The 14911-nt window shown below is 38.9% G+C and overlaps 1 protein-coding gene across 1 annotated transcript in view; it reads right to left on the bottom strand.

The window, feature by feature from the left end:
* Positions 1-5514: 5514 nt before the first annotated feature.
* ATXN7L1 (ataxin 7 like 1) overlaps positions 5515-14911 on the bottom strand; it is a 110355-nt gene continuing 100958 nt past the window's right edge. The window contains exons 10-11 of the mRNA XM_058804871.1: positions 11277-11351; positions 5515-8123 (exon numbers count right to left, since the gene is read on the bottom strand). Coding sequence (XP_058660854.1) covers positions 8082-8123; positions 11277-11351 — 117 coding nt within the window. The 3' untranslated portion in view covers positions 5515-8081. The remainder of the gene's footprint in view (positions 8124-11276; positions 11352-14911) is intronic.

Genomic DNA, 14911 nt, shown 5'->3' with positions numbered 1-14911 from the left:
CAGAGCAATTACAGTTTGATTTACAACTAGAAATGTATTTTTAAAAATTCTGTTTCACTATTAGGGAATTACAATTTATTTACTCAAAAATATTCTGATGAAGAATCATGTATTTATTATTTACATAAGAAATTATTATCCTCAGTTCATATAATGATAGTACCAGCTATATATATGGATCCTAAAGTATGATATTTCAGGATAATTTGCAAGGAGCTCCCATGGGCTATTGTAAGGTAAACTGAACTTCTGGTAGCTGAGAAAAACAGGATTTGACACACACCTGAAAGTATTCTGGGTTCATTATAGAGATGCTGCTAAGTAAGTTTTAATAAAGAACTAAAGGACCAAATTATTTTCATCTGTTTAAAGCATCCTGGTTATATAAATTAGATTTCTTTAAAAGGCTTAATACCTGTTGTGATAGAAGCTGAGCCTTTTACAGAATATCACTAGTAATTTAAGCCTTTTATCTAATTTAATTGGGCTAAATAGACTACAATGAGCCTTTAAGAGTTGTAATGAAGAGAAACAGGGCTGCAGGTCAGATATGCAGCTGGTTCCAGAACAACCATTTGTCTTGCAGGGTAAAACAGGCAGATGGACGTGTTCTTTCAAATGGGAGTGCCAAAAGATTGAAATCTTCGTCTGTGGGAGAAGACAGGAGCAACACAGGCTGGGAAGGATCCCTCGATGTGCCACAGGCTTCCTGTGCACAGCTGCTGAGAGCAGCTCCTTGAGGGCTTTGCTTCCCTCTGCTGCCCTGGCTTTGGGAAGCACTCAGTTAGGAGCACAGGGTGAGCTGGAGGGATTGGTGCTGCCATTGCTGTGGCTGCTTTGGCAGAGCTCCACTGCAGCTTCCCTCTGGGTGTCCCCAAGGACTTCCAAAACACAGGTGAGCTCCTCATCAGGGGAGTTTATATTGTACATTTACAGAGGAAAGTGCTCAGCTACAGAAATATTGAGCTTCTGAGTACTGATTATCCCAATAGCCAGAACTGCTTTTTTTTGTTGTTTTTACTGTACAGAACAGCAGAATAATTAAGTTGAAATTTTCCTCTGGAGATCATGTGGTCAACTCCCTTTCCTCTTCAAACTGGGCTAATTTCAAAGACCAGCTCAAGTTGTTCACAGCCTTGTCAAGTTTTTACTGTCTCCAGAATGGAGACTCCCCAACACCATTTGCTGTGTTCCAGTGCTCAGCTGCACGGGGATGGTACCAGCCTGTATCTTTGGACCAAGCCCAGCTTTTCCCACAGAGATGCAGGATAAGCAGTCCTTCACTGAGACATCCTGGGGATAGCACCTCACTGCCCAAACTGTGCCCAAAGCTCTGAGCACAGACCTGTCCAGTTAAGAACTGAAGCCAAGGTAGCAATGAGTGCACCTCTGTCACCTCCCTGTCCTCTGTCACCGAGTTACCTACCACATGTACTGGGGCCCAATTTTACTTTTCCTTCCATGTTAAAGTACTGGAAGTGTCCTTCACATCCCTCCCTAATTCCAACTCCAGCTGAGCTTTGGGTTTTCCTGTTTCTGTTTCAGCATGCCTGGGCAGTGGTTATTCCTCTATGGTAGTTCACCCCTGCTTCCACAGTCTGTGTCCTTGCCTTTTGCCTCTGGCTTTGTCAGGAGCTCTCCATTCAGCCATGCTGTCCTTCTCCTGTGTCTGCTCAGCTCCCTGCAGGTCAGACTGGACTGTTCCTGTGCTGCAGCTGGCTCTCCTGGGCCCTTTAGGTCAGTCTCCTGCAGGATTCTGCCAACAAAATGTCTGCAGGAGACAAAGTCTGCTCTCCTGAATTCCAGGACTGCAGTTCAACTGTTTATCTTCCTTACTTCCCTCAGAACTGTAAGCTTTGCTACACTGCAGTCGCTGCTGCCAAGGCTGCCAGCAGTGTCAGTGCTCCCAGCAGCCCTTCCCTATGTGTGAGCAGCATGTCTAGCATAGCCCCACTCGCCTTGTTGAGCCCTTCTGTCAAAAAACTGTCCTTGATGTACTGCAGGATCACCACTTGTGCCATCCCAGTCCTCTCCACAAGAACAAGAGCCCACAGTCATCAGTCTAAGCTGTGAATGTTGGCTTTTTTCATCCTTTCCCTCAGTCAGCTGCAAAATAAAGGTGAAACCTGCCATCAGAAATCATGTACTGGGAAAAATAAATCAGAATTACAGAAATACTTCTTGTTTCTGAGTCAAGGAGAAGAATAAGTCACAACATGCCAAGATTGAGATCAGAAGACGTTACTGTAACAGAACTGTCCACTTCTCAGAGGGCTGAAAAGCCACAAAACTGATTTCCTGGAACTATGGTTGGACTCCTGCTGAAGGCAAAGGGGAAAAAAGAAGTTACTTGAGCAGGAGCCTGCTTTCTTTGAGATACACAGTGTATTTCCTGTGTAAGTATGGCTCTGAGCCCATGGCTCTTCAAAGCACAGAAACTTTTATTCCAGCAGTATCTGTAGAGTGAGCTCACACTCCACAGGGTGGGAGAGATCAGAGGTCCATCTCCATTGCCTCAGTGTCTCTGACACCCCATAGTTCAAACAGACATTCTGAGCAACAAAAAGGTGGGCATGCAGTTAGGAAGCAGAAGTACGGATTGTGCATCTCCAAAGGTTTGTGTTTCTGAAGAGTAACCCCTGACTTTTCCCGTACTTGATTGCAAATCCACACATCTGCTCTAACTGTAGTCACATCAGTCAGTACTTTGTAAAAGCAGCGTTACCAGGAAGAGCACTTGGTGTTACAAACACAAATCCTAAAGAAAAGTAACATGGAAGGAGTAGCTCAAGGCAAGATTATAAAAACAACAAAAACCCCAAATGCCCAGGAAACCACACCACAAAACTCCCCAACTGATTATGGATCAAAAGAAGAGAAAACTAAAGAAAAAGGAAGGCAAATAATTGCAGTTTAAGACTGAAGCTGACCAGAGGGGAAGGTTTTTTGTGTAGGCTGTTGAGAACACCTTAGAACTGAGGCTATATATAGGCTATATATATATATATATATATATATATATATATATATATATTCCGCAGCTGTGGTGGAAAAGGCAAAGAGGTTGAGCCTGTGTAGTCATTTCCCAGTAGTGACCTATCTCACTCACCTGTGCCATGGTGCTCCAAATCAGCACTGAGGTAATTTCCCTCTGGGAAGGGATGATGGTTTCTGTTCTGCAGTGATGTCTCCTCCATCAGTTTTATCTGCTGCCTCAGTGGGGCCAGGCTGGAAACGGGCAGACACAGACTGGGGACTCCCAGGGCTGCACTCGTGTTCATCAGGCCATTCTTTGTACTTACACCAAAAGCCTTCACACCTGTGGGTTCTGTAAATGCACTTTGTCCACAATAAACAGCTTTTCTGAAATCTACCCTTGTGGTGTCACATCAACCATGTTAGCAACTGCTCCAAGTTAGTCAAACCCAGACTGAATTTCAGAGCTCAACATGGCACATTTGGGAAATGGCAAAGGGCACAGCTGAAGGTAGTGTGCCATCTCAAATCCCTGCTGGTGTCCCTACCCTCAAATCAAGGAAACGGATTATTATTGCTGGCAAACTTCTCCTAAAGCTTCTCTTCTCCTTTCTGTAGGGACAACAGATCACAGACCAGACCTAAATATTTTTGGGTCAGCCATAAACAACAATACCCCCATAGAAAAGAATCCAGCTTGTGTCATTTGTGGTGCCTTACAAAATGAGAACAAGAGCTCAGCACCGCCTGCCATGGATCCTCCAGGCAAGGGGCAGACTGGCACCTGCTGCTCAATGATCAGCTTTAGATTTCTTCTACTTAGAAGAAATGTCTTTTAAAAGAGATGTGCATTTGCTTTGAATAGTTGCTTTCAGGAAGTATTCACGGAGCAAAACAGCATAGAAAGATTTGCATGAAATAACCATTCTTGTGTTTTGAAGTCTGAATGTGTTGTATGACTCTCCTCCAAATATTTCTGGAATCAGTATTTGGCATTTTTTCCAATTGTGAATCCTGACAGATTTGGAAGAATAAAACAGATCCTGGTTGCACACAGCAATGACTTCCTTCTAAAATAAATAGTTCCATGGTAAAAACAGAAGCATAGAAATGAGAGTGCAATGAATAAAGAAGTTACAGTGTGGTTTGCTTCTCTCTAAAATGGGTGATATTTAGAGCATGTTAGAGAATACGAGCAGGAGAGGAGTGCTACAAGCAGAACACTTGTGCATAACCAAAAAAGGAGGGGAAACCCAGCTCCAAATATGAGAACAGCTTATAGATAATTCCAACACACCCAAAAGAGCTAAAAAACTACAGATTCATTTTTGGGAAGTCAGTAGTCTTCAACCTTTGCTGGCCATAGGCAGTGATGGCAAGCAGTTAATATATCAACCATATTCTGTTTTCTTGGCTGTAGTTTGAATTTCTAATGGCTGCTAGAAATAGCAAAGCATCTTATAAACACAGAGTTATCTTTAGCCATACATGGAGACCACTTTTATCAGATGAAACTTCAGCATCTACTACTATTTAATGATATTATATTTTTCTGTACTGAAAAAGATAAACTAAAGATTAAAAAAAAAAGCTTTCAAAATACAAGTATCTCAGTATCTCAGATCAAGGCATTAACTGGACAGTAAAGAAGAAATTCAGGATTAGCTTTTGTGACAGGAATCAGAAAGTGCAAGACATTACACATAAAGCTGTTTACCTAGAAGGTAAAATTTCCCTCTTTCAATTCCCTTTTCCTGCAAGGCAGCCCAGCTTCCTATCTCCTCTGCCAGTTCTGAGTGTGTGCACACCAAATGCAGTTTGCAATCCAAATTGCTTGCTTTTAAAAAAGGTACTGTAATTGTGAGCATCTTCCCTACAGTATCTCCAAGACAGTTTCCAGATACTTCATAAAAGGAGCATGAAAATGCCCATATTTCCCAGATTTGCAGAAGAGGGTGGCTGCAAGAGAAAAAACTGCAATCCTCTCTGCAGAGCTGTCGAGCCAATGAACAATTTAAGTCTCATTTGATCTGTAATTGGAACAGGCTTTGCACAGAACAAGAATCTTAACGCCTAGATAAGAGCTGCGGGTTTAGTATTAATGATGATAAAAAGACTGGTTATAAATTTGTCCTGCCCATTGAAGTGAGAATTCCTAAATCTAGCAGCTGTAACAAAGTTAATTCTTACACTGATAAGGAATGAGAAAATGCATTCAGCTAAGCAAAGGAATTTAAAAATGGTTTATCAGTGCAAAAAACCTCAGTAGCTGATGGCTGCACGTGTCTTGACATGTAAATACAGAAACATTTCAGACATGAATGCCAAAAATAATCCCAGGGCAATTCAGCCCTGTACAGAAAGCTGGGCAGATCTTTTGAACTACTGTGGAATTCTCAGGGCAGGGCATCTGCCAAGTGTATTTCAGCCTCTGGGAAAAGAAAGCAATACACACCATTTTTGCTTTGCAAAAAGAAATAATGACAAACCCCATCTGTTTCTTACAAACATATAAATTATTTTATTTACAAAGCCATGTTACAAAAAAAAATAATAATAAAGCAAAAAACAAAAAATACAATCGCTCACTAGAGAATATCTCCAGGCCCGGTGTTGAACCATGGCAGTATCAATCAGATACATGTTTGTTCTGGTTTTCCTTTTTTAAACTGTAAGCCATAGAATTTACTATTTACACCTACTTTAGACATTTATTCTGCTTACAATTATCACAAGCATGGAATGAATTCTATTTGATACTGCTAATACATAAAGGTGCAGGACAAAGAATGAAAATACTTAGTGTTACAAAATATGGATTGTAGAAAAGAAATTGGCTGTACAAGTATGGCATTTTTTTTCTTAGAATGATTGGACATGCTTTCTTCAAAAGTCTTCTGGAAAAGGTTCTAAAATCTGTAGTAGGAAAGCACAATATAGCAGGTGCAAATTCATTTCTGTGCAACAACAGTTATTTAATATATCCCATGACTGACCAGCTATGCAAAACCCACAGAGTTTTGTTAAAGTGCCATGGGTCAACAGCATAACAAAATATAAGGTGTAAATAGAAAAATTTCTTTTTTTCTTCTTTTTTTTTAAAACAATAGTTCACTGAGAATCAGCAATAATAGAATATGCTGTATAAACTATTCTCTACAAAGGTCGATCAGCACTATTTACAATTGTTACATCGATACAAAAGAAGGCATACAAGTTATCCAAGTCGCTTTTTATGGCTGACGGGCCTATGCATTGCGTATGTGGAACAACCAAAGCTTCTGAGCCTCTATTGCTGGAAACAAATCACAAGGTTTTCAGGCAAATGGGGAAGAAAAAGAACTACAAGTGAATGCTACACTAAGAATGCATTATAGGCTGGTCCAGTTTGTATCCACTTTTTTCCCAAAGGTTTACTTCCATTTCATTTTGCAGGCTAAAATTTCCGATACATTTCATTAAATAATGATTCTTTGATGATGAAAGAACACCACGGGATTTTACTTCGTGCTTAACTTTCCTGAAATGCTGTCAGGTGTAAGCCAGTTGAAAATAAAATTTAAGCAGCATTCAAAGGACAGGCTCCATAATTCAGCTTTCCAATTAAAAGATGCATGGAAACAGCTAAAGCTTCCTAAAACTACAAAATTGCTCCTTCAGTCACTGATTAGCATTATTTCTCAGAAGCAACCACTGAATCTCACAACCACTGTTTTCCCTCAACAACTAGAAATAGCAGTTCATTGATTACAGAGGATGACTTTGTTACTGAGATTTTTAAAATCCTGCAGTTTTATAACTCAAAATAAATTAAAAAAAAATCAACATAGTACTGCTCCTAAAACTGAACAAGACAAAAATTGTGCAAAAATAACAAAGATATGTACACATTTTTCAGTCTGAAGAAATGTACAATAAAAACATAATTCAAAGAACATTTTAAAAATATAAACATTGCTTAAACTTTCCTAAGTTTCATACTGTTTCTGAAACTATACCGGTCAGTTAGCTCTGAAGTATAGCAAAACATAAATTATTACAAAATTAACACTATAAAAATTTATTTTAAGAATATTTCTAAACTTTTTTCAAAGGGTCTAGCCTTGTTTATAATTGCTTAAACATTTTTAGTCTTAAAATTTGCCTTAACCCTTCTTTTTTTAAAAAAGAAAGTAGTAATAATCTCCCTATTTGCAGTCTCTCGCCTTTCCCCAAGATGTAAATAAACCAGCATATAAGTGCACTTTTAACACTGTAGAAATAAAAATTAACTCCTCTGTACTATTGTTCCAGTACCTAGTATTGGCTTCCTGATTATAAAATCTATATTTTATTAAAAAATTATTCAGTAATCCTATAAGAAACACCGTCAGTGCAATTCTATTAATGCAAGCCAATCTGCTCAACTCCTGTCCTCGCAAACCAAAACTGCTCACTGAAGTTATCAAGTGCTGTGTTCTTAAGGGTCTGGAAATCCCTCAAGATATGGGGATTTTACACATTGGGCCCTGATAACAGTAATTACAGTTTGGTGCAAAATTCTGCTATGCATTGATTGAAGTATAGATTCCTTAAGAGCCTGATTCTGGAAGAGGCTGAACACTCAGAGTTCCCACTGAAATTATTAAATGCTGTAGGTACAGAGCACCAATCAGGATTAGTCCCTAAAGTTGCAGTGCCCCAGCTGTTTGCAAATTACTAAGAAATGCACTCAATTTTTATCCATAGGACAAGCTTAAATACAGAATTACTGTAATTTTTATTTAATGAAAAAATTTGGAGAGCCTTTAAATAAATTCAAATCATGGTCTGGATTTTTGTTTTGTTTTGGAATGTCCATTGTGTTCTGGTTAGGAAACAAAGGGAGCATTGCAACGCTAACAGCTTTAAAAGGCATGAAACATAACCAAGCAGAACGCACAGATCAGTGGCAAATACAAGTGGAAAAACTAAACAAATCACTATTACAGTTTTCTGTAAATTTAATTCTCATTAAAACCACAAATTCATAAAAGATTAAATCCATCTGCAGGACATAGAAAAGAAAAACCCTGTGGAGTAGGGCTGCTGAGAGCTAGAGATTATAGGCTGGTTCCTTTTCCTTGTTATGGAAGAGTCCTTATTCTACCAGTCCGGTTTGATGTCTTCTAAAAGAGAAACCAGAGCCAGGTTCAAAATCACACAATGTCTTTTGGTATAAAACACTTCAATAATGTCTGTGGCTGACAGTACTCAAAGCAGGAATTTATTTCAAGTCCCTGAACTAAATTTCCTCCCTGTTTACTGATTACATTAGACCTTTAAGAAAAGGAACTGCTTTGAATAAACGGCATATTTCCTTTTGGGACGGTCTGATCTTAGTAAGCTTTGGTGAATTTCATGTTCATTAACTTGGTTATCATTACAAATAAAGAGCAGCAATTAGACGACAACTCTGAAGAATCTTTTCCTCTACACAGCATGTTTTCATGCACAAGGAATCCTCACACAGCACACACGTTGTCACCTTCCCTTAATAAACTGATCTAGTTATTCAGTATTTAAAAACCACCGCATACTGAGGTCTTGAAGTGTTAACACTTTCAGGCACCTAAAAGCACTATGAAGACAAAAAGACTTGATTAGTTAAAAACCTAGAACAAGAATAAAATCTGGAGAAAACAAACTTTTAATACATACAGGCACAAATAATTTGACTGTAAAACTATCATTCCATTAATTATTTTTAAAGATCAAGTAGTTTTTGTAGGGAGAAGTAGAATTTCTTTTACTAAAGCAACAATAATAGTTGGAAAAACAGGCATGCTTTTATGTATACATTCCCTAATTCAGGTCTCAAAGAGGGGCAGGAATATTCATATTAAACATTAATTGAGAAGAATCTGTTTGAGTTCAGCCTGATGGAGTTTAACACAATGGGATGGAACTGACAGGCCCACAACAATTCTCATCATCCACCAGTCCCACAGGAGAACCCGAGTGAACTTCAACACATGGAGCAAATGACCAAAAGCAGCTACTCCTGTGACATCAGAACAACTACAGGCCACCTTCAGCTCACAGCTCAGTAATGAGAAACACTCAGTTATGGGTGGCAGGTGACTTCCACAGCACTGCCATGTGTCTCTCACTGTCACTGGCTGCTTTGGGAAGCCACAGGAAGCTCTCCCAGCCGGACTGCGCCTGGGCAGTCACAGCACAAACGAGACTGGGGCGTGGGTTGGGTTTACAGCCCAACACAATTTTCCAAAAGCCACATTCATTCTCACCCAGCCACTCAGCCCTGTGGTGAGTTATGGACCCTCTCCCTTCTCTTGAGAACAACAATCCTCTCCCTTTGGCTGCCCCTCTGAGCCAGCAGACAGCTCCGCCAGGCTGCCTGGCCAGGGAACACAGCGGAGGCAGCCCAGAGGAACTGCTCCATATGCACATTGAGCTCAGCAGCTGCAACTCTGCTTCCAACTGCATTGTTATGAGTCTGTTGTTGTGATGTATTCATGAAAACTTGCCAGATTTTTCCAACTATAAACCCTGGTGTATAGCAGAGATTGTCTCTGCCTACAGACCGTGCTTCACTTGGACTCCCTGATTCTCATGGTTATAGTTACACTAACATTCAAAACAGGAGAGCTCAGCTTGCACAGCAATACCTCTACTGACACAGCACATACTTGTAGGTCCACTTATTGTTACCTAACTATTAACACCTTTATAATGAAATATTACAGCATAGTTTAAGGCAGAAATTTTATTTAGGGACTATTCAATTTGCTAGATTGGAGATAAAAGCTGCCAACAAAGCAGCTCAAATTTGACAGTGACAAGCATTTATTAAACAGGGAATCATTACTCATGGTTCCAAATACTAAACACCTGTGTAAGTTTAAAAAAAAAAAGTTTAATAGAATTTAGTATCAACTTGATTTTTTTGTATTTATACTTTGAGCCCCAAATTCAACTACCAAACTGACAAGCATTTTTAATAAGCAAGAATTTGTGGGGCTTAAAACAAGCAAACACTTCTATTTTTGATAAAGTTATGAAAACAGACAGCTGAAAAGCTCTGCAATAATCTCAGTTTACATAGAGCTGACACAAAATTAATGTTTTGTACTCTGAGGTTTTCCCCATGGGATCTAGGCAACAGATCCCAACAAGTTCTGCTCCTCGGGTAGTGTCTATGTTATACTAACACAGGAGCAAGATGTTAAAACAAAAACAGTTTTGCACTTCAGAACAGTTTGTCACTGGCAGTTGGATGACAGTGTCAGACAGGAAAATGCCACTCCTTAGAAGCATGAAGAAACTTTCCACTTTTTCCCTTCAGAGTAGCTCTTCCATATTTATTTGCATTCAGCAGTGAGAGAGAAAAAAATACTGTTTGGCAGTTCATCTAAAGATATGAGAGATTCAGAGTATTTTGAATGGGCATAAAGTGTGAGTGTGGGTTATCATTATTATTCTTTTCCTGCATCTACACAGCAGAAGCTAACAGCACAGCCATTTGGAATAACTATTCATGCATAATTTAGCCAGAATACATAAACAGAATTCTAAGACACTGGCTGTATAAAAAAACCCTCTGGATTACATGTGACTACACCTTGCTGAGGTGGGAAACCTTTTCACACTAAAGAACTTGATATTATATTCTTCATAAAGTACTCAACTTGGGAGAGTCAAATAGTAGGGGCCATATTAAAATAAACCAGGGTATCAGTCCTCCAGACAGATGAGGGCCAGATCAAAAAAGCTGAGTTACAGCATTTATTATCATTATCTAACTCAGAGCCTGTTTAAGAAGAACTCACATTACACATGAGTTAGTTATGCTTTCAGATTAGTTTCTCTGAATAGTCAATTGCCTCATCTTCTCTGTCCTGTTTCTGCTCTCCCTTTGCTGCAACACTTCTGGCCTATTTTTAAATGCTCCTGTGCCAGTCTGGGGACTCTGCTGTGCCATCTTGCTCAGCACGAGAAGTGGGATAGAAAAAACAACAGCGATCTGCTGCTGCTGCTGCTGAGCCTCTATCACCAAAGCAACAGCCAGTGAGCAGCACATGAGCCAACGTGAGCTATAATACAGGTGGTGAAAAACAACCAAAAATGTGTAATTCATAATTCTTGGAGGGGAAAAGAGCTGGAAAAATTATATGAGAGGAGAAATCTATTACTAGCTCACCAAAAGGCAGCTTCTATAAATAACTGGATTCATAAAGAAATTTTGAAGGTTTTATAACATAAAATGTTTCAAAACTGCTTACAGACTACTTAAGTACACTTTTTTAAAAGCAACTTACTTGTCTGTTGTGTACTGGGTTTGATGTACTCGAAGGACTGGATTGTGACAAAGCTACACTGCTATTTTTTCCAATCTGAAAAACATTAATTGAGCAGTATTGAGAGGCATATTTGTCAGTTGAATTCAGATGCTGATGATGGCCTTCCCTTCCCTGTGTAACGTGGTACTAATCATGTTGCATTTGGAACACAGGTATTTTGCTATTGCAAAAGATACACTTCAGATAGAATCACCTTTATCTCTCAGAGCCTGTATAATTTAATAGTCTTAAAAGGCACATAAATACTGTTACAGGTCAGAAAATAACATACAAAACAGTAGCTGAAGGAATATAAAGTGCAACCCCCCACCTCTCTAGACTGAAATACTGGTTTCTCTAGTTACTGGAGTCACTTAGGGCAGCTGCTCCAAGTCATGGGATCCTCCCCAGGAGACCTTCCCCACTCCTGGGGAGCTCAAACCAAGTGGCCAAGCACCACAACATGCCCTAAATTATTCCATTTTTCCCCCATATATCATTACTCAATAAGTAAGTATTAATCAAAAGAATGAAACTCCAAAGGTTCAAATTTGCATTTGTATCCATTTACTGCATCAGAGAATTTCTTTGGGAATGAGTGTAAACTGTAGTACACATACATACATTTTAGAAGTACTTTGTTATAATGCTACAAATATTCCAACAGCTTGTTTCAATGTTTGTGGGTTCACAGCACTCTGCAAGAGCAGCCTGTCATACGTTTTTGTACAATGACCTGTAAACATGGTGTAGATATTTCTGTTGTGATACAAGAAGGGTCACAGCTGCTGAGTCACAGCAGTTAGTTCCTCAGGGGTTACAAGACTGATAAAACTGAACCATGGACACCTGTCTGTAAATGGCAGATGACTGCAGTGTGAATAGTTGTTTACAAAGTCACTGACTTCAAGTAACATCATTTTAATCCTTTGATGGAGAGGTAGCAAGGACCTGTCTCCTAAGCAGTGAGAAATGCAGCAGCCAGTTCTTACTGACTTGGGGCTGAGGCATGGGCTGGCAGGGCCTGCACAAGAGCAGCTTTCTCCTTCCCTTCTGCAGCACTGTTGGTTATTCTGCCATTTCAGATTCAGAGTGAAAGGTAGCTTCTCTCCTCCTCTCCAGACCTGCCCTTTCTCACAGAGAGACTGAAACAGTGTTCTCTGCTCACACTCTGTCCAGAATAAATATTTAAAGTTTTTATTTGCAGCTAGTTTTGAAGGTGCTCCCATGGTGCGCAAAGATTGAAAGGATGAGTCTTTGCCTGTCCTGCTCCCTTCAGCTTGTTTTGCCTGTCTCAGCTGTTCTCTAGAGGATAACATACCTCAGCTACAAATCTTCACTGAAGATACACAACCTTTTATCTTTCCTGGTCATTCAGAACACTGGGACACATCTGCAAATCTTTCTTCTCTGCATGAACCATTGCAGCATTCATAAACCCCTTCATAATAAATACATGTCCTCCTTTTAAATGGAGAAATAGCCACACAGGCTGAACAGGTACAGCACTCTGAAAGGAAAGAAAGTTTCCCAGATGTCTTGGGTCTTTAATGATGGGAAACACCATTTCAAAAGGATAAGTGGGAGGCCAAAACGCAATTTTTTTTTTTTGCCAGTGTCCTTTAAAAATAAAGTGTACTTCAAAACCCAATGATTAACATTTCCAGTTACTATCTATCCAGTCTAGAGTTGAATTAAATAAGAAAACTCTACCTGAGCCTATCACCTGTTGCTGTGTTCTTAATTTCTTCAATTTCCCCTATTACATGAAGGAACAGGAGTAAGATTTTAAGATTTTTTTTTGGGTGGGATTTTTAATGTAATTGTATTTCTAGAACACATCAAGTCAAACAGCACAGCTTAAAAGGGAATTTAAGTGTTGTATTCTCCAGAGCTTCAATATACACATGTAGAGTATGTAATATTTGACCCATATGCTTAAATGGGTTCAAATTCAATTTATTTTGTATTGCATAGAGTATCTTTGTCACAAAGACAGTTAGCTGCAAGCTAGATTTCTGAAATACAATTAACTCCATTTTACCTCCTATTTTTGAGGAGGTAACATGTTTTAATAGCTGTATCATATTTAATATAATGTTTTAACATGTTTAAATGACTGTATATTGTAACACTCATTACAAATATTTAACCTCTTACTTAAGAAAAAAATACTAGCCAGAATTACATTTTTACAAATATTCAGCAAAGACCTCTGATTGATTTCTTGTGGTTTATTTACTTCTATTGCTGTGCAACATGATGAAATACATCACAAACTGAAACAGGGATGACACACAGGAACAGATTTGACCCCAGGGGAGCTCAGGATTTGAACTCAGAATCTCTGTAAGATTTCCTCACACTGTGCCAGCTACAGACACGGTCTGTGTCCTGGGAAAAGATGATACAATTCATTTCCTATTACCCAAGTTTGCACCAAAGCACCAATTCGTACTTACTTTTTCTTTCCATTAGACACCTTAAACCTCAGGGCAATTTAATCTTTTTGGGGACACATGTTTCAAAATTCAGACTGAGTGACAGAAGGAAGAATTTACAGCAACCTCTGCTGACTTCAGTTACTTGAAGATCAGATTGCAGGACACATTTAAGAGGCTTACAATAGAAAGACAATGCCACTTCCCATTTTAAAAAGCCAAACAAGTAATCTCTGTTGCACCTCTGCTGGAAGTAGAAAAGAGAAAATATACTTGCTAGGCCATTCTTTGAAACATTCATTCTGTCTCCTACAGCAGTTTTAGGATTCTTTTATTCCCTTTTTCCTCTCCCATCTCTGCCACATTACTTATGGATTGCTTTGCCCTTACTATCTTTTCAAAATTCCACTTTTTTTTTAAATGTGCAATATCCTAAGGAAATGAGAGTTTCAGAAACAAAAAAAATCCAAACCAAACTAAACCAAAATTTCCTAAGCTACCTTCTCTGGATTCTCTGAGGTATCCTATTTTCTATGGCTTTGTCTTCCAGATGCCAGGGCCAAGTGTTGTTTTATGTGCACAGCACAGCACTGGACACAGTAGCAGAATGAAACAGTAGATCATTATAAAGATCATATTTAGATCATTATAAAGATCATATTGGCAGCTTTCCCACCAGATCTTACTCCACATATACTTTTGTTCTTGTGTAGCACCACTGAAAGAGGAGCCAAAGCTCTGCTGCTATCAATGAAGGAAGCGTGTGCAAGCTTATCTGCTGCACTGAATTCAGTATTCTGTGAACACAGGAACACTAAAAAAGTAACCAAATATCCCCTAAAGGTCATCCAGTTAAGAACTTAATTTCTTGATTTTTCCAGTTTCAAACAGGGAACACCTCAGACTCTCTCCAGGAGAAAGGTTGATGTGTTTTACATCTTTACATCAGAAGAGATATAAAGAGACTAGCATAGCATTAGGAAATTAACCAGCAACAAGTTTGGAAAAAGAAATAAACAGAAATTCTGACTCTCATCTTCCTATTTTCAATAATACAATTTATTTCAGAGAGATGAGAATTAAGAAAAATTTTTTTTCTAAAAATTATTTATCAATTCTGGACATTCAATTTTACTTTCAGAGATACAAATAGGTACTTTAATAATTCAATAA

This window comes from Ammospiza caudacuta, chromosome 5 (genome assembly GCF_027887145.1).
Source record: "Ammospiza caudacuta isolate bAmmCau1 chromosome 5, bAmmCau1.pri, whole genome shotgun sequence".
Lineage (NCBI taxonomy): Eukaryota > Metazoa > Chordata > Aves > Passeriformes > Passerellidae > Ammospiza > Ammospiza caudacuta.
Note: the sequence above shows the minus strand (reverse complement) of the source record. Positions and strands in the feature narration are given on the sequence as shown.